This window comes from Lepus europaeus, chromosome 4 (genome assembly GCF_033115175.1).
Source record: "Lepus europaeus isolate LE1 chromosome 4, mLepTim1.pri, whole genome shotgun sequence".
NCBI classification, from domain to species: domain Eukaryota; kingdom Metazoa; phylum Chordata; class Mammalia; order Lagomorpha; family Leporidae; genus Lepus; species Lepus europaeus.
Genome location: NC_084830.1, coordinates 80,291,924 through 80,318,543, shown reverse-complemented (window position 1 = coordinate 80,318,543; position 26,620 = coordinate 80,291,924). Strand labels below are relative to the sequence as shown.

At 39.6% G+C, this 26,620-nt stretch overlaps 1 protein-coding gene across 1 annotated transcript; it reads right to left on the bottom strand.

The window, feature by feature from the left end:
- Window positions 1-218: 218 nt before the first annotated feature.
- Window positions 219-26,283, bottom strand: GGH (gamma-glutamyl hydrolase). The gene is made up of 9 exons (XM_062188442.1): window positions 26,103-26,283; window positions 23,125-23,239; window positions 17,526-17,576; window positions 14,136-14,220; window positions 12,043-12,181; window positions 9,112-9,218; window positions 8,865-8,955; window positions 3,983-4,120; window positions 219-768 (listed from the first exon to the last, which is right to left on the bottom strand). Exons 1-9 carry the CDS (start codon window positions 26,209-26,211, stop codon window positions 647-649), a joined length of 957 nt encoding a protein of 318 aa, XP_062044426.1. The 5' UTR covers window positions 26,212-26,283; the 3' UTR covers window positions 219-646.
- Window positions 26,284-26,620: the final 337 nt, after the last annotated feature.

Below are 26,620 nucleotides of genomic sequence, written 5' to 3'. Positions count from 1 at the left end.
TGAAATTTCAGACTTTTGAGGATTTCTATATGACTGTGAAAAGTAGAGGTAGAGACCACAGATTGAAAACTCTATTAAAATGTACCAAAATTAATGTATGACAGCTATTTTTCATAGAAAGAAAGTTCACCTATGAGGAAGTAGTTACAAGTATTTATTGAGGGCCTACTCTGTGCTTAGATGCCATGGAAGATAAAAAATTCAAGACAGAGTCTGCGTTCAGAAAATGTGTATTTTAATTGCAGACTAAAACAGAAAAGATAGCATCTATATTTACTCTTATCTACACACACACACATAACACACAAGTACTGAGACACAAAGGAGAGTCATCACAGTAAATTATAAGTAAACCATAAACATCTTCAGTATCTCTAGAATCAATTAGAAAAAATATATTTTTTCAATAATTTTTTTAATCTTCAGATACAAGGATTTTTCATGAAAAACATTGATTACTTATCTGTCTCCCTGTTTAATTATCAAATATTATATAAATATTTATAAACTGAATGAAGAATCAGAGGCAGTTATATTGCAGAAAAGGACTTTCTATGGTTTTCTAACATTGGCTAAAGAAGCAAGTTATTTTAAGAGTTTAGTCAAGGCATTATTTAAAGTTGATCTGTTAACATGTCAAAGACTTTCAATCAAACACGTAACACTGCTGAAATGAAGAAATACTTCCAGTATAAATTGGACGATAGTGATAAATCAGTGCTTCCTTCTCTTCAGATGGAGAATCAAAACGATGATGGTTTTTCTGAGCTGTAAGAAAAAGAAAGTACTAATTTTTAAAAAGATTGAATGATAAAATTATCAAAAGGCTACTTTATAGTATTTCTTCCCACAATCAGCAGTAAGTGGGGAAAAAAAAAAAAAAAAAAAAAAAAAAACAAGAAAAACGCTTAGAAAATTTTCCCCAAATACAGCAGTGCCTGATACAGAGCAGTTACCTCCTAAGAGCAGCTTATTATCCTGCAAAGATCTCAAGGGTTACCTGCTCCCCATTCATTCAAACACTTACTAAGTGGCTACGATGCTTAAGACTTGATACAAAATCTGGAGCTGGAAAATACAAACAGGACAAAAGCCCAACGCTCAAGAAATCCAACCTAGACCCATACAGAAATGAATCAGATGTGATGTTTTTATAATTTATCTCCATTGAACTGCTAAAAGAGAAACTGGTAAAACTGAGGCAGATAGAGATAATGCAGAAATAGGAGAGCAGTATGAGACATAGTGAGAAAGTTGGGCATAGCTAACGTTTGAATATCATGGGGTGAGAGCTTAGACTTTATCCTAAAGTCAAAATGAAGTAAATACAGGCTCTTCTGAAATTTTTAGAGAAAGAAGGACACTGGAAGACAAAGGCCAAACAGAGAGCCATGTATTTGATACTGCCACCCATACTGTTTTTCGTTCACTCCCACTCAGGACAGGGAACGGTTTCTTTGGGTTAACACTGCTTATGGAAGATTTTTTAAAGCACATTTAGAATTTTTGTCACTAAATCATCCTTTCAACTGTGCATAATTCTAGAGCAGAGTGAACACAGTAGGACATACTCAACTTTCCAGTAACGGCGGGAGGGTTGAAAAAGACAGGATAAGTGTGGAGATGAAATGAAAACACTGCTGAATGAGGTCTTTAAATGGCCTTGACTCACCCAAGTGAGGCTCCATCTCTTGCAAGTTGTGTCCCTATCTCTGTTTTATACTTACCTTGCTCAACTAAAAAGTAAGCAACTACAAACAAATTGTCAATTTTATTCTCAAACAAAACATAGTATGAAAATGTCTGTGTTTTCCCACCCACACCTAAAAAAAGACAAAGCTTATTAACATTCTGCAATTTGATGGCTTCAGAAAGGCAGCCTTAAAATCACAGACAAGTAGGCATAGAACATACCTCAAAACGTTCATGGAAAATAGAATTATAAGGTAAGTTTATTTGAGCTTAATTTGGGGCAAAAAACTGAAATCCTTGCACATGGTTGGGGGGTCTTCAAAAAGTTCCTGGAAAATGTGTATTATGAAAAAACATGCAAGGATTAAAAATTCTTTTAAAGATTATTTATTTGAAAGGCAGAATGATGGGGAGGGAGGAAGAGAGGAAGAGAGAGAGAGAAAGAGAGAGAGAGAACCTTCCATTTATTGGTTTGCTCCCTAAACTGCTGCAAAGGTCAGGTTGGACATGGTCAAAACCAGGAGCCTGGAATTCTATCAGGGATTCCAACATGGGTGGCAGGGGCCCAAGCACTTAGGCCATCATCTGCTGCCTTCCCAGGCCACAAGCAGAGAGCAGGATCAGAAGCCTAACAGCTGGGACCCAAGCTGGCTCTCCGATTTGGGAAGTCAGTACCCCTGAGCGGTGGCTTAACCCACTGTGCCACAACACAAGACTTAGATTGCAATTTTTTTTTTTTGCACCAAAATAAACTTATTATCTTTTAATTCCATGTCTCCACTTGCTTTCTGGAGTCCCTTTGTGTATTCAATTTATATCACTGTCTTGAAAAAAAATCAGCTAAATCCCAGGGAACATTATAATGAAAACATCCTTCCTTAAAAAAAAAAAAAAAATAGAGCAATGAGAGAGAATCTAAATAGGGACTATTCAAGAAAGAAAAAAAAGAACCAACATTCTTCATGCTTTTCTTCAAGAATTCAACCCCTGTAGTGTGAATGACACTGTTAACTCAAATAACTAAGTGTCCTGGTTTTACTTGAGTACCTAACATCTCAATTTCAGGCTTTCATACAATTTAATATTTTTTATTATTTTTATTTAAAGTTAAACCTATCAGATGCCCTAAACAGCACTCTGGCCTCAGAATCAGCCCTCATTCATATGGATCCAGCTAAAAAGCCCATGAGAGTTTCTCAGGCATGGAAAACCAAGACACTTAGCAAAAAGAAAAAGAAAAAAAGAAAAAAAAAAACCTAAATGAAAGATCTCTGTGAGTGAGATCTCAGCAGAAAGAATGGGCCATCAAAGAAGGAGGTACCTTTCTCTGAAGGGAGGAGAGAACTTCCACTTTGACTATGGCCTTGTCTAAATAAGATCAGAGTTTGTGAACTCAAAAGGCTTCCATAGCCTTGGCAGCTCATGACAAGAGCCTCAGGCGATTACTAACATCATAAATAAGAGTGTCAATTGTTAAATCAACAATGGGAGTCACTGTGCACCTACTCCCCATGTAGAATCTCTGTCTTTAATGTGTTGTACTATGCGAATTAACGGTAAAACTAGCACTCAAACAGTACTTTACACTTTGTGTATCTGTGTGGGTGCAAACTGCTGATATCTTTACTTAATATATACTAACTTGATCTTCTGTATATAAAGATAATTGAAAATGAATCTTGATGAAGAATGGGATGGGAGAGGGAGTGGGAGATGGGATGGTTGCGGGTAGAAGGAAGGTTATGAGGGGGGAAAGCCTCTATAATTCAAAAGCTGTACTTTGGAAATTTATATTTATTAAATAAGTTAAAAAAATTTTTTTGGATAGGCAGAGTTAGACAGTGAGAGAGAGAGAGACAGAGAGAGAATTATAGACAGTGAGAGAGAGACAGAGAGAAAGGTCTTCCTTCCATTGGTTCATTCCCCTAATAGCAGCCATGGCCGGCGCTGCACTGATCCGAAGCCAGGAGCCAAGTGCTTCCTCCCAGTCTCCCATGTGGGTGCAGAAACCCAAGCACTTGAGCCATCCTCCACTGCCCACCCAGGCCACAGCAGAGAGCTGGACTGGAAGAGGAGCAACTGGGACTAGAACCCGGGATGCTGGCACCACAGGCGGAGGATTAGCCAAGTGAGCCACGGCACCGGTCAAAAGTTAAAACAATTAAAACAAAAATAAAGTTAAACCTATACAATAGAACATTTACATAACAAAGAGTATACAAAATTTACAGTGAGAGTAATTTCTTTCAAAACTGTACTAGATTGATAAGATCATGTATCCACACAGTACCTTCAGAAACAAAGAACTCTGCTAAATAAAATGCAACCTTCACAGCATTGGGTGCATGGGAAATGCCTTTTAATTTTGCCCATTCATAAGGTGCTTTCTCAGGATGCCACTGAACACCATATATTGGATACTTATAGCCTGTAACGAGAACACAAACTAGTATTAAGAACAGTTTAAGATGTCACATAATTTTTCATGTCTAATGTAGAATAGTATTTTATAAATGACTACAGCACACAAAGTAAAACTGTATATATTTTCTCAGACAAAAAAAATTTCTTTTCATAGTCAATGCAAAAAAATCTCAATAACATATTTCACTGATTTGTGACCTTTTACAACTTGTAATATGATTTGTTTTCCCAGATAATCATAGTAAGGTAAAATAGTTGAGCCTTGGAATATATTCCAGTTCAGTGGTCAAAAACACATTTTAGTAGACATATAAGTTTCTCTGATAGGTCTCTTTCTCTGCCTTTCATACCATGAATTCTTCCCTAAACGACTTATTCATATGAAAATTAACTACACCGGCACTTTCAGTGTCCTTTTATGTAAGCCAATTTGTCTACACCTAAACTGTGTGTCTTTCTCAGTCTACAGAATGATTCATGACTTTATGGTACTAATTCTTAAAATAGTTTTTTTTGGGCCCGCGCTGCGGCTCACTAGGCTAATCCTCCGCCTTGCGGCACCAGCACACCGGGCTCTAGTCCCGGTCGGGGCACCGATCCTGTCCCGGTTGCCCCTCTTCCAGGCCAGCTCTCTGCTGTGGCCCGGGAGTGCAGTGGAGGATGGCCCAAGTGCTTGGTCCCTGCACCCCATGGGAGACCAGGATAAGCACCTGGCTCCTGCCATCGGAACAGCGCGGTGTGCTGGCCGCAGTGCGCCAGCCAGAGCGCGCCTACTGCAGCGGCCATTGGAGGGTGAACCAACGGCAAAGGAAGACCTTTCTCTCTGTCTCTCTCTCACTGTCCACTCTGCCTATTTTTTTTTTTTAAAGTTTATGTTAAAGACTGTTGGTAACAATTCAATTCTTTTTACTTATTTCCTAGAGACAGAACGACCATACATGTGTCCACAGATGTTGAAACAGAAATGGGCAGCCATGGGTTCATTATATTACTCTCTGTACTTTAACAAATGCTTGAAAAATCCATAATTTTAAAAAATGTGAATATGCATAATATTTACCTTCTGAAAAGTTTACATACTCAACTCTTCTGTTTTTCTTTCCTGACTTTAATAAAAGAAAATATTCTCTCTATTTTTTTTATTTTGGAATTATAACCATCAAAAAATAGTTGAAGAAATGATGAGAATTAGCTGAAAGTAGAGACATCTAGGTGAAAGAACACTGTAGAAAGATATATAAATGCACAAACACAACACAACACATACTGATATTTCGAAACAAGGGAGATTTTCTCTCTTTATTTAGCTGCATTAAGAAAGGACCAATGTAGGTTCCTGACAGCTGTAGGACAAAAGTATTAAGAATGGAAAGAAAATATGAAATAACAGACCATCTCATGTGTTCCTATCTTTCAGGTATCAGGAAATGTTCAGGTGGTAAATTTTTCAAATGAGCTTGTTATGACAACATAGCAGAAGTAGAACTACATGAAGCCTGATTCCTTGACTTCCAACCCAACACTCTTTCATGTAAATATTCATTTTTTTGACACCTGTGAGGTTTACTCAAAGCCCTAGAGACACAGGAGAGTAAGTACAGTTCCAACTCTCGATGAGTTCTTAGTGTAGAGGGAAAGATATAATATGAACAAACACGTGCAGTAAGAAACATTCTTAAAGAACACAAAGCAAAGCAAGGAAGATACTTAAGATGTGGAGGAACAATTGAAGATGATTTCTGGGAACTGACAACTGACCCAAGTTTTTCAAGATACTGAAGACTTCCTCAGAAGGCAGGATGAGGAAGGGAAGCTCTCAGAGAAGAGGAGAGAAGACGAGAAAAAGCACAGAGGAGAGAAACAATGCCATGTGGAGGACTGTGTGCACCAAACAAGTACTGTGTGTGTGCGTGTATACTGAACAGGTCACCTTGTTCCTATGGCTACAGGGGAAGGCAGGGGAGAGCATGGTGTTCATAACCAGGTAAGTCCATACTTTAACCCGCATTGCTGGAGGAGTCAGAGTCAGACTGGAATTTCAGAGGGATCACCAGTGGTTGCTGCAAGACGGGTTTGTGGGGTGGTTAGGAGACTGCAGCCACAATCCAGTGGAAGGTGATTGTTTTATTAATGTATATTTGTTTGTTTATAATTTTAAAGATAGAGCAACAGAGATCTTTAATGCCACGTGAAACTCCCACTTTATTCTTAGTCACTCCACTCCAGTACTCCGGCCTCTCAGGTGATGCTAACCAGGCTCACCAACTCAGAGAGACAGGGTAAGGAGTCCATTGGGAGCACAGAACAGATGGAAGACTCTCCTTCTTGGGAGGTCCTTTTCTATTTCTGATTTCTCCTGACAGCATCAAGGCTGTTCACAGAAGGACCCACTTAAGTTGATAGTCGTTCAGTCTTCCAAATCAATGGAAATCAGGGTACAATAGATTCTCCTAATGTGTTACTGTTCACAGTTCACCTTCCAGTGTGAATAAAGGTTAATGTTAATAATGGTTAAACTGCAATACCCTTATTCAAAGTTAAAAATCTACCATGGCAACTTGGCAAGTTATCATCAGCTATCACAATTTTCTCATTTAACTCTTCTCATCAGGACTTAGGGACTATAAAGAACACATTGGGATTAAAAGATCACTCATCTGGCAATCCACTCACATGACAACCAGAATGATCACTCTATTTCCCCGTTTTTGTCTTCCTATTATTATTCACTTGACAACATTTCTTTCTTCGTCTTATTTTTCAAATTCTAAAATTAAGAGATTCCACTTGGAAAAATGAAAAAAAAAATACATACTGTTGAAGAAATAAAATGAGTACCTGATTATCTATCACCCAAATAAACAGAACGTGATCAAGACTTCCACAGACCCTCAAAAGTCCTTTCCAAATTGTATTCCCCTTCCTGCAGCACAGTGAAGATCACTCTAGAAAATCATTCGTCACCCTATCCTTTCTCTGGATTTACCACTAAACAATATATTTCCTTTTTGCCAAGCCTTGAATATCATAGAAAGGAAAATATTTAGTATGTATTCCCTTTGATTTGCTTCTTTAACTCAAAAAATTGTTTCCAAGACTTATTCAGAGTGATGCATGCAAGTGTGCTCATCAAGTTTAACAGCTGTACAGCATTCTACTTCATTAATTTATTGATACTTTGCACTGTTTCCCATTTCTTTGCTACCCTGAATGATAATGCCATATACATTTCTATATACATCAAAGAGTTTCACTAAGATGTTTTTAATCAAGAAACAGAATTGCTAGGTATTAGGAATGGGGAATGTTCAACTTCACTAGGAAATGACACAAAGTTCCCAATATGATTGTAGTCAATCATAAGTGCATGAATGCAGCCACTGGGTCACACCCTGGGTAGTGCTTATTATCAGCGCATATCCAAATTTTGCCAATCGGGTGGAACTAGGATGGTTTTTCACTTTGGTTTTCACTTCTTATAGTATCCTCCAGATTCCAAGCTTTCTTTCAACACACTTTACATTTCTATGTTGTATCCTGAATGTTTCCTTCAGATCTATATTCTATTCTAGTTCATTAATCTCTCTTCAACTGGATCTAATCTCCTGATTATCTACTGAGTTTTTATCTCAATCATATTTTCATTTCTAATAACTGAATTTGGTTGTTTTCACTTCTGATTGTTTAATGCTTATTTTTTTCAAGTGTCCCTTATTTCTTTAATACTTCAAATATGATTATAATATATTATCCTTTATCTCCTTATTCTAATATCTAGGGTTTGTGCAGGATTATCTCCACATCAGGTGCTTCTGCGCGTTCTCATGGATGGTACTTTGTTTCCTTCTGCACCAGTGATCTTTTGGCTATGAACTACTCACTAACCTTCAGATCTCATATGGGAAATTCCTTGAAGCCTAGGAGGAAATTCTATTCCTCCTAAAAAAATTATTTACAATTGTCTCTGCCATGGATGTGCGAGAGCTATTGATCTGAGACAACATCACACAAAATTCTTGATTTGAGATCTGTCCAATGCCGTAGTTAGTATAATACAGGCAACACTGGGTGTCCAGCCTGTCATTATGAATGGTGGTTAGAATTATTAACTCTCCTGTCCCTAATCCACTGCCTTAGTTCCCTGTGCAGTTCTGCACATGGTTTTCAGGTATATTCTGGGTTCACCCTTATATACAGGTGTAGACTTATAGGTACTGCTTTAGCAAAGATTTTCCATGTAGGGGTCCCCAAGTTTTCTCTCAAGTTCTCCTAATTCAACAATAATGCTGGTTTAAATATTCCAAACAATGTGGAGTTTAGGGACTGGATATCCTTATTTTCTTGCCACTTCATCCATGTACTTAGAAAGATTTCTACCTATATCATATTTTCCTATATGTGCTGTCTGGAAGAGAATCTGTCAAGGTACTTATTTAGCAAAACTGCTAGAAAACAGAAGTCACTTTCTTCACTTATTTCTCTGTCTCCTCTTCACTTATTCTTTACTTTTCTTCTTCACCCTCTAATTCTAAAAAACACCCAGGTAAACTGCAGATGATTTGGAACATGGACAAAACATGCCTCTTGTCTTCAAAAATGCTCTTTCATCATCAGGTCCCAAAGTAACATGCTCCCATTCACATAAGAATATACATAAAATGAAAATAATAATAGAAAGCAGATGAAATAAAGTACATATGTCACAATGATATGTGTGTGTATATATATATATACATATATATATATACCTTCCAGTGTTGAAATAAACTCAGTCTTGCCATCTGTATTGGTAGTCAACACGTTGAAAAACTTCTTTAATTTTTCATTGCTTGTAAAATTCTAGAACACAAAAATAAAATGAAATAAATGAATAAATACAGAAACAGAAATGCAACAAAGAGATAAATATCCTGATATGTCCAAGACCCTGATGCCAGCTATTCCAAACCAGTTATTTTTAAATATTTTAATTTCATTGTGTAATTAATGTGATACCTTAATGGAGAGACTCCACTTGTGGAAATTTGCAGTCAGAGGTTCTATTGCTAATGACAACAGCAGTTCAGCAGGAAAATTCTGGAACATTCTACTCTGTAATGCACCTGAAATAATGTAAGCACAACAGAAGTAATTTAAACAAAAGAAACAATAATTTCCAAGATGACACTTATCTGCAGCCATTACTAGGACATAATCAGGATGACTAGTGTTAAGCAAAACACATCATTTCCACGGAAGTATTCCAATCAAGCACAGAATATGTTTAACATAAACTCAAATATACTCTAGACTTAACATTCTTCTAGAATATTAATATGAGTAAGTATAATTCTTCTGATATGAGAATTAGCAGGCTAGTCATAGAATACGTACAGAATCCTAACTCAGCTTCCCTAGATAGCTCTGTAAAACAGGTAAGATTTTCCATATATATATATATATATATATATATATATATATATATATATATTTGTGCCCCCAGGAAAGGATCCAAAACTTAAAATATATTTTCAAAGGTATCTGGGACTTAAAAACACAAGCAATATAGATTAATAACAACTAATCCAAGAAATTTCTTATAATCAATTAAGGAAACATTAGCCTATCTTAGTGGTCAAGGCTGAAGGCTCTGAAGTCAGACTCAGAAATGCAACAAAGGGATAAAAATCCTGATGGGTCTAAGACTCTAATGGCAGGTATTTTAAATCAGGTCCCTTTCTTGCTAATGGCTTTCATAAGAACCCCAGTATCTTGAAACATTCTTTTTGTATAAACTGAGTTTCTAGGACACATAACCAAAACAGCATGGCCTGATACTTCCCACAGGGTTCTTAACAATGATTGAGATGATGGAAGAAAAGCTATCAACAGTATAAAGGGTGGTTTCTGTGTACGACTACCACTACAGTCCTTCTCAAACCCTTAGAACAGTTTGGCCAGCGCTGTGGCGTGGCAGGTGGAGCCATCACCTGCAGGGCCAGCATCCCATGTGGGTGCAGGTTCGAGACCTGGCTGCTCCACTTCTGATCCAGCTCTCTGCTGTGGCCTTGGAAAGCAGAAGATGGCCCAACTCCTTGGGCCCCTGCATCCACGTGGTAGACCATGAAGAAGCTCCTGGCTCCTGGCTTCAGATCGGTGCAGTTCTGGCCATTGTGGCCAATTGGGGAGTGAACCAGCAGATGGAAGACCTCTCTCTCTCTCTGACTCTCCTTCTCTCTGTGTGTAACTCTGACTTTCAAATAAATAAATAAGTCTTTAAAAAAAATCCTTAGAACAGAAATAGTTTGTAAAATTCAACAATCTATAAGAATCATTTTCTACTTAACAGCCAGTGGTATAATAAAGAATCTGTGTCATCTTCACCCTGGGTTCCTGATGGGAAACTAGTACTTAATCTCTGGGAATTTACTGAGTGTCTGTTACTCTAATGAGGTGACCCAAACTGGGCTCCTAGATTATGTCAGGATGGATGATCACCTGAAAGACTAATCACATAATTAGAGGCTGTGAACTGTGAGCCAACCCAACCTCCAGAGATGGAAGAGGGGCTGGAAATTGAGTTTAATCATCAGGCCAATGATTCAATCAATCACGCTTTCATAATGAAACTCGAGTGGAAACTGCACACTGATTCTCAATCGAGTTTCTGGCTGCTCAGCAAATATAGCACTTTTCTTGTTCACCTGATTGGTGAGCAAATTCAGCATGTTCTAGTGAATTATCAAATATAAGAGAATCCTGAAAATATTTATATTTACAATGGCTGGTAAGAAGCTTCTGCTGTGGCCTGGGAAGGCGGTGGAGGATGGCCCAAGTGCTTGGGTGCCTACACCCGCATGGGAGACCAGGAAGAAGCACCTGGCTCTTGGCTTCAGATCAGCGTAGCTCTGGCCTTAGTGGCCATTTTGCAGGTGAACCAATGGAGGGAAGACCTTTCTCTCTGTCTCTCTCTCTCACTGTCTAACTCCATCTGTCAAATAAAAATAATAATAATAAAAAAATAGCTGGTAAGAAATGTGGGTGGGCCAGTACCACAGCTCAATAGGCTAATCTTCCACCTGCAGCACCGGCACCCCAGGTTCTAGTCCTGGTCGGGGCGCCGGATTCTGTCCCGGTTGCTCCTCTTCCAGGCCAGCTCTCTGCTGTGGCCCGGGAGTGCAGTGGAGGATGGCCCAAGTGCTTGGGCCCTGCACCCACAAGGGAGACCAGGAAAAGCACCTGCACCGGTGTGGTGCACCGGCCGCAGCGCACCAGCCACAGCGGCCACTGGGGGGGCGAACCAATAGAAAAAGGAAGACCTTTCTCTCTCACTGTTCACTCTGCCTGTCAAAAAAAAAAAAAAAAGAAAAAAAAAAAGAAATGTGGGTGGCCTGGGGATGTGACTTGTGGCTGGCATCTGAAATAGGACAGTCTTCTTGAGGGTCATACACTTTAACTTATGGAGTATGTGCTAACTCCAGGTGGTGAATGCCAGAATTAAACCACAGTATATCCATTTGGGGTTGAAATAGTATACGGCCGAGGAAAAAATGGTGACACTAATTTAATAGCTAGCATTTATTTTAGTTATATTTAAAGCACTCAACACACTAGCTGGAAAACATCATCTTATTTAATTCTCACAGAAAACCCTAAGAGGTAGACCCCAGGCAAGTAAGAAAATTGAAGCTAAAAGAGGTTGAATCATTCTCCAAGGCCAAAGTGAGAAAGCTAAGACTCAAAACGATGTCTCATTTTAGAGCTCTTAATCACACATGGTCTGGATATTACTAACATCATAAACAAGTTCAAAGGTGATTATTCACATCTTTAGCCTGTGTAAATAATTTAAAAATTAATGGCCTAAGCTCTTTTTACTTTGACATTTGCTGCTGATTAATCCTGATCAGTAAATGTATCTGAAAGGGCTGAAAAGTATATTCTTACCTTCAGTGAAGTTCAGTGGCAATTTACGTGAAATAGTATCTGTGAGCGTTAATAAGCACTCTCCACTAACCAGATAGGAAAGCTCTTCAAATCCAAGGCATGTGCCCCACACAGGAAAATAGCCTCCATCATCAAAACTCTTTTCAGAGCAAAAGAAAGACAAAGTTAAGTTTATTTAAACCTTTCAAAACAAAAATTACACACAGGGTTTGTCATTCCTGGGCAGAAACCTGGGTTGTGCATGGATTTCTGAAGAATTCTCCAGGACTATTAAGTAGCCTATCATTCCCAAGCTCCCATGCAGTCTGGAAAATGTGATCTGTGGACAAACTATGGATTTTCACCCAAAGACTGTAAGAAGCTACAGGTCATTTAGCCTAGCTCTTCAACATTTCCAAATAAGAATCTCAAATATATAAAGCAGTTATTTAGGAAAACATTTAAGGAAGGGGGAGGGAGTGTTAGCAACATACTAAGGCCAGAAAAATTAGAGAAATGCTGTTAATAGTTGAGGGAAGAAACAGTAAGCATTCAAGGTAATGCAAAGGAGAAGTTAAGAGTGTATGTTTCCTAAAAAATGTGAGGTCTAGGGTACCTGTGAAGAAAGGTTAATAGGGAGGCCAGCATTGTGACACAGCAGGTTAGACCGACACCTGCTATGCCAACATCCCATCTGACTGCTGATGCTGGCTACTCCTTTTCTGCAAAATCCCGTTTCCCTGCTAATGTTCCTGGGAAAGCAGCATAAGATGGCCAAGTGCTGGGGCCCCGCTATGCACATGGAGGACCCAGATGGAGTTCCAGGCCCAGCCTTGGCTGTTGTGGCCCTTTGGCAAGTGAATCAGCTAGAGATCTCTTTCTCTCCCCCTCTCTCTAATTCTGCCTTTCAAATAAATAAATAAACTTCAAAAAAAGAAAAGAAAGGTTTAATAAGTTATATTTCAAGAGGAGATGAGAATTAATAACAGGGACAATGTCCGGGCTGTACAAGAACAAAAGAGGACAAAGGGGGACTCTAGAGTCACTTAGTGCTGGAGGATACTGCTCACATTAATGAGCAGCAATAAAGAGGCCCAGGCAAAGTGGGGCTCCAACAGTTCCCTGGAAGCCCAGACTACATGAAGCACACTGAACAAGCAGAGCGGCCACGGACTTCTTGAAGAACAGAGGTCTCCCAGTTTAATGGGAGGGGGAGGCCAGGATCATTGTATAAAGAGCAGTTCCGTATGCAGTTCCGTAAACTGGAAAATCCCATCTAGAACAATAAGAAACAACTGGTAATAATAATAGATAGAATTAAAAAGGAGAGAATGTTCCAACTTGGGAAGCAGTCCACACAGCAGATTCATAGAATGACAATCGCTTTAAGTAACACTCTAACCTCAGAATCAGCCCTTAAAGCATTCAGATCTGGCTGAAAAGCCCGTGAGAGCATATCAGGCATGGAAAGCCAAGACACTGTGGCAAAAATTGTTCTACATGAAGGACCTCTGTAAGGGAGACCCCAGTGGAAAGAAGTGGCCATCAAAGAAGGTTGTACTTTTCTCTGAAGGGAGGAAAGAACTTCCACTTTGCTTATGGCCTTGTCTAAATACTGACAGAGTTTGTGGATTCAAAAGGCTTCCATAGCCTAGATGGCTCATATCAAGAGCCTTGGTTGATTACTGATGTCACATATAAGAGTGTTAATTGTTAAATTAACAACAGGACTCACTGTGCACTAACTTCCCATGCAGAACCTCTGTCATCAATGATTTGTACTATGAAAGTTAACTGTAAAGCTAGTTCCAAAATTCTGTGTGTGTGTATGTGTGTGTGTGTATACAAATTTTTGAACTCTTTATTTATTATAGAGTTGGTCTTTTGTGTACAAAGTTAATTGAAAATGAATCTTAATGGAGGATGGGACTGGCAAAGGGAGAGGGAGGAGGGGCAGGGATGGGAGTGTGGGTGGGAGGGCAGGTATGGTGGAAAGAATAACTAGATTCCTAAAGTTGTACTTATGAAATTTGTATTCCTTTAAAAATTAATTTAAAAAATTTTATCTAACAACAACAACAACAACAACAACAAAAAAAACAGCTGGTATTTACCTGTATAGCCAACTTGTAAAAGATCTTGGCCACATGGGCATAGTCTGAGCGCACAATGTTAACACTTCCTCCAGGGAAAAGGACTCTGAAACAATATCAAATAAGGTACATTCCTCCAACTGTGCCCCCACCATATAAAATAAACAATCTCTTCATCTTACAACGATTTTTTCCTAAGTAGGATAGTACCACAGAAAATTAGAAAATGAAGACAAAAACATATATAAAATACTGACAGACACTAACATTCAGAAATAACTGCAGTTAAAAATACTTTTGGGCATATTCTTCCAAAACTTTTTTGATAAACAAGAATGAAAGAGAATGTGGAAAAATTAAAGGTCAATAAAGGGGAAGGGGCAGAAGAGTGTCATCAATGATTTGTATTATGAAAGTTAACTGTAAAGCTAGTTCCAAAACTGTGTGTTCTGGAAAGAAATCAAAGACAAACAAAAGTCCAGATCTATGGCTAGGTTTATATTAAGGTGATTAGTGCTATCAAATTCAGCTCCATAATTGTGTGTGGGTTTTAGTTCACAAATTACTTTTTTAACCATGAAGAACAAACTAGTCTTTATAAAACGGTATTTAGGTTATAATTAAATACCATTAAGACCATAATATTGAGATCAATTCAGAAATAAGTATAGAGGCTGGCGCTGTGGTGCAGTAGGTTAATCCTCCACCTGTGGCGCTGGCATCCCATATGGGTGCCCGTTTGAGTCTCAGCGACTCCTGTTATGATTCAGCTCTCTGTTGTGGCCTAAGAAAGCAGTAGAAGATAACACAAGCACTTGGGTCCTACACCCGTGTGGGAGACCCAGAAGAAGCTCCTGACTTTGGAACAGCCCAACTCCACCATTGAGGCCATTTGGGGAGTGAACCAGCAGATGGAAGACCTCTCTCTCAGTCTCTCCCTCTCATTATCTGTAATTCTGTCAAATAGATAAATGAAATCTTTTTATAAAAAAAAAAGTATAGAATCGGAAAATGCTGAAAAAGAAAACAATGAACTTTCTAGAAAAAAATCAACAAAAAAAGAAAAGTCACACATATTTGAGTTTATTTTACTTTGTCTATAAAGGTGAAATATAGAAAAAACTTATTATACTTCTATATCAACTTTTATAATTAACTTAGAATTTAGTATAGGTGTTGAAATAAGGATGTTCAGAAGAGGTTACAAAAGTTGGTTTAAATATAATAAAATTTTGAAAATATTTCACTATGAATTCAAGATATATAAAATATCATTTTTAAGACTATTGTTCATTCAAGAAATATATTCTATTTCTCCCATGAGTCAGGCTTAGTTCCAGCCTTGAGAGACAAAGATGATCAGTTTTTGCTGTTAGGAGGATCAAAGTCTAGGGAAAAAAACCAAACAAACATCTGTATGGTAAAACATGTGCCCCAAAGCCATGCAGAAAACCCTACAATTAAAAGTGCTTCATGAAGACTCATAAGCAGTTCTTCTTTCCACTAACACAATATTTTAAAAGCCACCTCTGAGCAAATTTGATATACCTAATGCTGAAATCCTTTTATAACATAAAACTCAACTGTCTTTCCTAGATGACAAATACCTCTGAAGCAAGGGTCTCTTTTCATCTCTGTACTCCCCCACAAGATAATATGAGGGCCACTGTGTCATGGGAGCTCAATAAAGGTGTTTAGAAGTTGCATTAGAGTACTGCTCATTGACTTCTGACAATCAGACACCATAAACGCGGTCCCTGGCTTTCTCCGCTCCAGAGCAAGTAGGTGCCCGTGTGAGAGAGAATATGTAGGGAAGACAGAAAAGCAACTCCCTTATCATCTGAAGAGCCACTGCTGTCTTCCCTGAAGGCACAGTGGACATCCGGACAGGCTGATTACCAGAAATATGTATTCTGCCCAAAGTATGAATGCTTAAGATTCCTTTCCAATAGGAATGCAGGTGGAAAGAGGGAAGGGACAAAATGACTCAAAAGGTGTATTTCTGAGGCTCAGCCATCATATTCTCTCCAGAACTTAGCTTTCATTTTCTGTGCCAAAGCACCTTGCACACACTGGGTGTTGTAAATGTTTAACCAAACTGAACTCACGTTCCAGTAAATATTTATTGAAAGGACCAAGAGCAAATGATTTTCTGAACACAACTTTCTTAAAAGTCAGTAAATGAATAGGTTAAAAAAGGGAAAATAATAATAATAATAATAAAGCTCTTCTAAAAATATATTTACAAAGACTCCCTCTTGGATGACTCCCAATAAAAACGACGACTGTGAAAATCTGTTGGGTTGATTTGATAGAAATACATCATGTAGATCTCCTCAGTCCTACCATTAAAACAAAAGTGAATGAGAAATATACATACCATTATGTACCTTTCTTTTCCCACATAATGTTGTTCACAACAGTGCTCCAAAGTAGCATCAATAGTTATCCTCATTTTGGAGCTCCTGCATAGCATTCTATTAAATGCAGTCTATTTTAGTTCCCTCGTTCCCAACTTAAATGACTTCTAAATTGGGGAACTGTCAGACACCACTACAGTGCATACGTTTGGGCCTAAGTCATACTTCAAGGGGCTAGGGTGGGCAGTATAGATAAAATCAGGGTATTGTTAAAAGTTCATAGAAAATGAAATTGAAATATAATATACGTTGCTCACAAATTTTTGATGTGGGTTCATATATTAGTAAAATAAAATTCTTTCTCAAAGGTGATATGAGTTTCTAACTTCAATAGACATTGCAAATTGCCCCCCAATACTATATAAATTAAAATCCCACTAATACTTCTAAAGTGTTAGTGAGAATACTTGTTTCCTGCCACTCTCACCAAAGAATATTAGCAAATTTTCTAATTTTTGCTAACCTAACAATTAAAATGATCTTAATGACTAACCAGTTTTCATTCCTTAAATTGAGAGTAATGATGAACAATTTTCATATGATTAAAAATCTTCTACAAACTAACCAAGTATATCTTTTTTGGTAAAGGCAGAGGATAGAGAAAAATTTTCCAAATTCTATCAAACTACCTCTGAAAGATAACCAATCAGTATCCTCAGATTTAGGGTGGAAGCAAGCAGTATGTTACGCTGTTCAAAGTGGCTCCAAAACATCTAAGACAAGCATGTAAAAAGCAAAAATTAGTCATACACTAAAATAAAATTATACATGACTGTGTAGAGCAATTATTTATTTCTTAACCTGCCTCCTCCCTTTTGTAGGACTTTTGCATCCTTAAAATACCTCCTATAAAACAACTCAGAAGACTAAAGTTGCATCACTCTGTGATAGTTACACAGAAACATGTACAATATTTATGTGTATTTCTCTGCAAAAGCAGAAATATATGTAGACACTCAAACACTGCATCAAATCAATGTTGCCAACTTACCCATTAATAGATTTGAAAAGCTTCTCATATTCTTTCTGCTTAAGATCAAGCCTGGAAACAATAAAAACAGTTATAAAACACCTACTTCTGAAACTCAGGGGAAAAAAAGCTTCCAAATGAAATCATTGCATCAATTTTAAAAAGCCAGATGATTCTTAAATACCATACAATGTTTCCTTTCCTAGAGGCATTTTTTCAAACTACAAGATGGCCATGTAATTATATCCATGTTTTGCTAATAAGATACCCAAACATGTTTTTTTCTGTGACCTAATGTAATTAAGTATTATTTATGGTTTCATTTTTTAATTTAATTTTTTAACTTATGAGTGGAACAAATTTCAAGAATTTGATACATACAGTTTTAATTATGTAATGACATGACACTTCCCACCCTTTCCTTCCCATCCTTTCTTATTTTTCTTTTAATTTTTGTGGTAATATACTTTTTTTCTTGAACAAGTCTTATCACTAATTGAAGAAGCACCTAAGGAAACAGGAAATGGAATTGGGCACTTAGGCTTATCTAAACTTAGGAGACATATGATTATCCTCCACTTAATACACTAATACAAAGTAGAGCTTTGAGAACGAGTTTTACTGTTAACTCTCATAATACAACTCTTTGAGGACAGAGGTCCTGTGAGGGGAGTAAGTGCACAGTGAGTCCTGTTGTTAATTTAACAATTAACACTCTTATATATGACATCAGTGATCACCCGAGGCTCTTGAAATGAGCTGCCTAGGTTATGGAAGCCTTTTGAATCCACAAACTCTGTCAGTATTTAGACAAGGCCATAAACCAAGTGGAAGTTCTCTCCTCCCTTCAGAGAAAAGTACATCTTTCTTTGATGATCACTTCTTTCCCCTGGAGTCTCACACACAGAGATCCTTCATGTAGGAGACACTTTTTACCACAGTTTCTTAGCTTTCCATGTCTGAAATGCTCTTGTGGGCTTTTCAGCCAGATCTGAATTCCTCAAGAGCTGATTTTGAGGTCAGAGTGATATTTAAAGTGATTGTCTTTCTGAGCCTGCTGTATGGACTGCTACCCATGTTAGAGCAGTCACACCTTTTTAATTTTATATATTAGTATTACCAAACACTTAATCCTACTTATATGATCACTTTAACACTAAAAAATGCTTTTTTTTCACACCCCACTTATGGGGATTTGGCCTCCCATGGCAAGTTTTTGAACTATACCCTTAGAAATAAGTCCAGGGTCTGGTGCTGTGGCATAGCAGGTAAAACTGCTGCCTGCAGTGCCGGCATCCCATATATGTGCCAGTTCGAGTCCCAGCTACTCCACTTCCAATCCAGCTCTCTGCTGTGGCCTAGAAGAGCAATGGAAGATGGCCCAAGTTCTTGGGTCCCTGCACCCATGAGGGAAGACCCAGAGGAAACTCCTTGCTCCTGGCTTTGGATCAGTGCAGCTCTGGCCATTGTGGCCAACTGGAGAATTTATCAGCAGATGGAAGACCTCTCTCTCTCCATCTGCCTCTCCTCTATCTGTGTAACTCTGACTTTTAAATAAATAAATAAATCTTTAAAAAAAAAAAAAAAAAAAGAAAGTCCATAGCAATGAATGCAGAATTATACAGCTTTACAGTAACAGGCTTCATATATTTCATAATTACTATTTTAGGAACATGGTGATAATTTTGAAGTATGTGTTAATGTGCAAAACATCAAAGACCATGAGATTTTGGAACCAGTAATTTCTCTGTTAGCCAAGAGCTATAAAAGAAATTAAGACTACTTAGGGGGCTAGCGCTGTGGCAAAGCAGGTTAAAGCCCTGGACTGAAGCGCTGGCATCCCATATGGGTGCCGGTTCTAGTTCCAGCTGCTCCACTTCTGATCCAGATCCCTGCTATGGCCTGGAATAGCAATAGAAGATGACCCAGGTTCTTGTGCCCCTGCACCCACATGGGAGACCCAGAAGAAGCTCCTGGCTCCTGGCTTCAGATTGGCCCAGCTCCAGCTGTTGCAGCTTATCTGGGGAGTGAACCAGCAGATGGAAGACCTCTCTCTCTATCTCTACCTCTCTCTGTAACTCTTTAAAATAAATAAAATAAATCTTTTTTAAAAAAAGACTGCTTAGTATACTTAGTATTTTTATGGAAAAATTACATAAATAACTCTACTGCCATTCCTAGCTTAGCAAGAGTCAGGCAGCTCTAACAGATAAAAACAATATACATAAATACCATGGTCCTGAGGCATCAGTCAGTTGCAATGGTCTGGGGACCACTGTGTAATCAAAAGCCAGAACAGTTCAGGTCTAGTGACAGGGTGACAGATTTCACAGACATGCCACATGCCTACCTGCCCAAAGCATCTTAGATCAAACAAGCCTAAGGGTCTCCTAACAATCATCTCATTCTTGAAGATTTTATCCCTTTTCTCCAGAAAAAAAAAAAAAAAAACTGATGTGATTCATCAGTAACAACCTTTAATTGAGGCTCAGTTATATTTGCACTTCCAAAAGTTCAATAAAATGCAAGCACAAGGGAAAATAGCACCATGATGTACAATCCTTGTATGAACTCTCTCACATTTAGTAGTCACCTGTTTCTACAAAAGAATAACAAGGCACATGCCCTCTAAACTTGTTCCAAAAAGAGCAAATTCATGATGAGATGTCAGCCACAGCTCATGCCTGCCCTGAGGAAAAGTTCGTGAGGAGTTAGAACACCTCTCCCATTAGTAAGCAGAAATATGTCACATTCAGAACTTGGCTATGCTTTGCCAGCAAACCTGTCTAGACGCTCCCCTAAATCCAAATAAACTGTGCCAGTCCAAGTTCATAGTAAATTCTTCCTGGCAAAGGGTCACAGAGCCGTGGGTGACTCAGGCACAGTGCTTATCATTGTCCTAAATGGACAATAAGCTGGTAGGCAGCCCTCCCTTGGGAAGTGACAGGGAAATAAAATGTGAGTGCACATGTTCAGGGTGTTCCACCAGCCCATCCTCCCCAGATTGCACCAGCAAAAGAGGAAACAATCGGGACCGAGAATCCTCTGCACCAGTGTTTACACTGAGTGGGCAAGCACTACTGTCTGGAATTAGAGCATTCAGCAGTACTCCCTAGGCCATGCAGGCTGGTTTGCCTTTTTATTAATTCTAATTTCATGTGCCCCCACATTGTCCATGACTGAATTTCTGGGCCCCACTTATCACTATTAAGTGGCCTGTTTGAGGGGAGGCAGGTCATGAACCCTTCAATCTCAGGGGCCTGGCAGAGAAAACAGGCCAGGTCACATTTTTTGAACACAAATAGCATTTGTATGCTGTCAGATGTTTCTTAAAACAAAAGCTCCTCTTAACAAGATATGAGAAATATTCTCTCTCCCTAAATAAAAGAAAAATGTCAAAGCCTGGTACCATGGACAATGGCATTGCGCTTTTGAAGAATAAAAAGGAAGAGCAGGCATAGTCACCAGTGGACAGCATCTGCCTCATGAAAATCAGATCCATTTAACTGTCTGCAGGGGAAGCCAGAAATTTGCTTTTATGAAGTCTTCTGATTTGCAAATGCTTTAAAATGTTGTGTGAACTAAACACATTTTTAAAACAAAAGAAGCCCATGGGCCACCTCTCAGAAGGCAAAAAAAACAATGTGATTCAGTAATCCCACAGTGGGAATCTATGACAACCTGAGAGCGCCAATACCTGCAAGAGAAGGTAGCAGGAAGAAGGCAGAGGACACCAAAGACACATTTTTTTACTTACAGAAATTTGCCTACATCTCCCACCTTCCTCTTTTTTTCCCTCCTAAACTGTAAAATTGGCCCCATCAACCACAATTCACACACAGACCTAACATTATCAGTGTGATCAGTTCTGTCTCATTCTTACAGAAGGTTAAGCTTTCCAAACTAATCTTGGACTTAGCCCCTTGTGTTACACTGTTCTTACAGGAGCACATGATTCTAATGCCAAGCAAGCTATCTTAAATGAACTATAGGGACCCAAGCAGGACACTAACTTAAATGCTGACAGTCACATTTTCAGTGTATGTCATAAATACCAGTATCTCACAAGACATGAGGTTTCAAAATTTCCCATTTCAAAACCTCTGTCCTCTTCATCTATTACCTCCTCCATATGCCCTTTTATTTCATTACTCATCATGTGTTGCTTATTTCAATATATATCTCTATATATTTACATATCAGCCCCACAACCACTGCTCTGAGTCAAGCCTTCATCACTTCACAACAGTCCCTGAACTGGTCCACCTGCCTGCCTTCCTGGTACCCACCCACACTATCAGCACTAACATCCTAACAGAAGAGCTTGCCTTGAAAAGCATCTGTGACCAAACTTTGAAACCCAGTGCCAAAAATTCTCAGGAGTCTCTTCCACAGCTCTAAAACTCTGAAATTATCAGCATTTCAAATAAGACTTCATTTGAAAAACTAAATCTGCACTAAAAAATTAAAGACTAAAGTCAAAGGCAAATGCTCATCCTAGAGTAGAGACAGGTAAGTTAAATGTGAAAGATCAAACAAGAAGAAAATTCTTATGAATCTAAACGTGAGATGATTTTATGTTATAATTCTCTAAATTATAATAATTGCACATGAGTTATTATTAATATCATAGTTGAATAGTACTTTCGGTATAATTTTTAATGAGGAAACAGGTTTTACAGAATAAACAGTTGTACCTTGTGTGCAACATCACTTATAATGAATTAGTTGAGGGTGCTAGGACATGCTAAAAATAAAATATACTGACAGTTTATTCTAAATACTTAAAAATACTTTTTGTAGTTCCAAGTGAAACCATGAGATGAATTCAGCTCCGTTCACATAAAAATATGAGACAAATCTTTTTTATTGGGTTATTTTATCACAAAAATACTGACAGTTTGCACTGAAGCAACACTGCAGCATTAGTCATTTATGAAATTTTCAGGTAGCATGTGCAAATATTTTCCACCTTCTAAAAATCACTTCATTGTTTCCTTATCCTAATAACACTGAATAAGGTTGATTAATTTGCATATTCTTTTACTCTATTACTTTCATGGTGCCTAGGAGGATCATCTTTTCAAGAATAAAGGAAACTAATTTCACTCTTGATACTACAGTGTATAACACACCTCTATTGATGTAACAGATACATGTGTTAAAAAATTTAATGAGAAACTCTAAGCATCAGGTTTGTGGCAAAAATCAGATGTAATGTTAGTTTACTGAAATGATATAATGACAGAAGAAAAAGAATTAATTATATAAGTAAAACATAGTAATTTGGGGGCAACTGAATGGCACAGCAGTTAAGATGCTACTTGGGATGCCCACATCCCATAGCTCCACTCCCAAGTCCAGCTTCCTGCTGATGCATACCCTGGGAGGCAGTAAGTGATGGCTCACATACCTGGGTCCTGCCACATACAAGGGAGACCAGAATTGGTCCCAATTCCCAGGCTTTGGCCTGGCCCAGCCCCAGCTGTTGCAAACATTTGGGGAAAGAATAGTAGGTGGTCAATTCTCTCTCTCTCTTTCCCTCTGCATTTCAAATAAATAAAACAAATTTTTAACAACAGAGTAATTTTTATGTATAGCGTAAAAAAAAATACTATACCTTATTGGTACAACTCTTGCACCTGCAGACTCCAAATATTTTACATAGGATGCAGCAATATAGTATTTTCCAAGGCTTTTCATGTCCTTACTACGGCATTTTTGCATTAATATTCCTAAAAAATGGGAAAAAAAGTTTTCATTTCATGCAAAGTCCTTTTCTCCTGCTCACAAACAAAAGCACATCACAATGATAACATCACTATTTTATCCTTTCAATCCACAGCATTAAACAGGAAGCATCTCTTGCTCGGCCATCCAAAGACTTTGGGGAAAGAATGATGAAGGCAGATGTTAGTGTCAAGGAGCCTACTCCTCTCTCTCTCACCCTTTTCAGTGAGGCCAATGGGCCCCCAGTGTGGGTTCACAACAGTACCAGCATCCTTCACCCACTGTGGACCTAGCCCAGAGCACAGATCCTTAAATCTACAAGGGGCCACTCCCTTCTCACTTGCACTCAGAGACATGCTGTTTCCTAGACAACAAAGCAAAACAGTAGCAATATCTTCCACCCACCTCTTTCACACCACTTTGATCCAAGCAATCAACATCTTTCCTCCTTGACTACTAAAAGGTCCCTATACATCCTTTCTTTAGGAATCCTTCAATTCCCATGAGTTTTCCACGTGGAAACAAGTCTTACCACATCACCACTCTTTCATTCATTCAATGTAATGTTGGATCGCACTCTATGCCAGGCACTAAACCATGGGCTAGGGCACGTAAGTGACTAAAATAAAACTCCATGCCCTGTGATTTCAAGATGAATTTCAAGATGTAGAAAGAAGAGGAAAGAGGGTAATCAATAAACAAGATAAAAAGGTACAATGTGTGGTGTGATGGCTGACACGGTAAATGCTAAGAAGAAAAAGTAAAGAGGAAAGGGAAGGAGTGTCCTTTCTATAGAGGGGGCCACAATGTCTTTAACAAGGTGACCCAGCAAGCCATCCCCAAGAAGGTAGAACATAGCACTGGAGCCAGGACTCCAGAGTTAGCCCTTTACAAAAATCCAAGGGAAGGGCAATTCATGGCAAGACAACAGCAAGTGCAAAGGCCCATGAGTCAGGTGAGTGCCTGCCACATTGCAAATCCATTAGAGTCCTCTAGGAGGACAGAAAAAGCAATAGGAAATGAGATCAGAGGGAAAGGTCAGCTGGGGTCACAACAATGCTTAAGCACTTCACTGGGTTCCTGAATTTTAACAAACTGTGAAGTTCCTCCTTGCAACCACCTATTTCTCTGGCCTCCTCTCACCAGCAAAACCCTTGCCCCGGAACTGTCGGCATCCAGAATTCATCAAAATATGTCTGTCCAGTGAGTTCCTTTACCTACATTCACCTACATTCACATTTGGAACACCTTCAAGGTCTCTGCAGGCCACCTAATAGGAAAAGTCATCTCACAAAATCAGCTGGTTCTGTATTCTGAGCTTCTCAAAATGATTGCTATCTACCAACTATTCACTTAACATATGTCAAACACCAAAATTTGTTCACCAAAATTATCTTTTCCCTGGTCAGGAAGATTGTCTTCACTAAGGAAAATGGTATGTGGCTAGGAAAAATAGTGCTATGGAAAGAGAGGAACAGGGCTGGCAAGAAAGCAGCTACAAAGCAGAGACTGGGGCATCACAGGAATACAAGGCACAAGAATCAGAAAAGCCCATTAGAGTAAGTTCCACCTTCTCCTCCTCCCACAAATACTCACTCTTACATTCCATGGAAAGCAGCTGGGCTACACTCCCTGTCCTTCATAATGTGACCAGAATTTCACCCCTGCTTTAAGGCCATCTCACAATCTTTGTGGCTCCCTTGTCTTTGAATCCTTTGTATTTCCTATTGCAATGCCTTGCATATACTAGGTGCTCAGTTAACTATTTTGTCTAACTAGATCAGGGTGATCAAAAGCATATTTTCTTTTTCTTATTTTTTTTTTCAGGATTTTTAAGTACAGAGAGAGTGAGACTGGGTGGTGGGGGAGAGAGGTTGGTCGGTCTTCCATCTGCTGGTTCACTCCCAAATGGCCCCAACGGCCAGGCTGGTGCTGTACAGAGCCAGGAGCTTCATTCAGATCTCAGATGTAGGTGGCAGGGGCTCAAGCATTTGGGACATCTTCCACTGCTTTCCCCAGGCCATTAGCAGGGAGTTGGATCAGAAGCGGAGCTGAGAATGGAACCAGTGCCCCAGGCTGTGGCTTAACCCATTATGAACATTGCAGGCTCTCTTTTTCTATATTTGACCTCGGCTACTCTCAATTCTAGAAAAGGGAAATGAATCCATGCTCTTTCTTCCTCTTTTTTCTCTTCCCTGGACCCACAAAAGACAACTCACTACATATAATTGTATTTGGGCTAACTTCTTGTAGAATCTAACTATCACTATAAATAACTATATGGAATAAGGCATTCTATGTTCCAAATGTGCGGGACATGAAAAATTGCATGCTCTCCTTTAACACCAAACAGAAGTGACACTAGGATCATCCTAGTTGCTGCTGGCTGTCCTCTGATACTGAAGATGACAAAGTCCAAGACAGAACCTTAATCTCCTGATTCAAGGACATTCAATTTTTTATATGCGTAATACATGGTAACTTAAAATTCGCCAGCAACCAAGGAAATTTAAATAAATAGAATGCATGTGCAGAATCCATAGGCGCCAGTTAGAAATTACAAGCTGCATGCAAAAAAGAAAATGTTTCTTTCAGTACAAATGCCCAGTTATGCACCAGAAAGCAAAATCCCGCAGGAGTTCTCACCGTGCACTCTCCCCCTTGGCAGTTTTTGACAGCCTCGGGAGTGCAAGGAAATCAATCAGGCTTCTGCTCCATTGCAGTGAGAGCCTAAAGGTGTCGGGCATGGCTTCTTACTAGTACAAGAAGCGCTCTCGCACAGTAACCCTCTACCTGGGGTTCTCCAAGGAGTCTAGTGCCTGGGGGCGCCAACCGCCACACGCAAGCCCCCAGCCCCATCCTTCTTACCAATGATGGGCTTCTTGTCGGCGGAGCCGTGAGGTCTGCACAGCCCAAGACTCGCCGCCCAGAAGAAGAGTAGACCCTGCACGCACAGCAGGCGACCCAGGCTCGCCATCCCGCCGGCCGCCTCCCGCCTCCCGCCGCCTTTCAAAGGCTCCGCCGGCGCGCCTGGACTGCGGCGGCAGCAGCAGCCTCCCGCCGGATCACACGCCAGGGGCGCGGGAGGCGCAGCGCCGCGCGGGCCTATGGGAAATGCAGTCCTGGCGCGCGTGCTCGGCGGCCGCGGGGCGGGGGCGAGCGGCTCAGGGAGCGCGGACGGCGCGCCCGCCCCATCGCTCGGCCCGCGCTCCCCGACCGCGGCCCCGGCTGTGGAGACCCCCGGGTTCGCCTGGGGCGGGCCCCGGGTGGTTTCCGCGTCCTCGGGACCGGAATCGTCCCTTTCAGCTGTTTTGTCGATGGGACCTTAGGTCACCGCGGCGAAGCCTGGGCGGCCAGCCCGGGTCTTCGAGGGGAAAGCGCTGGGT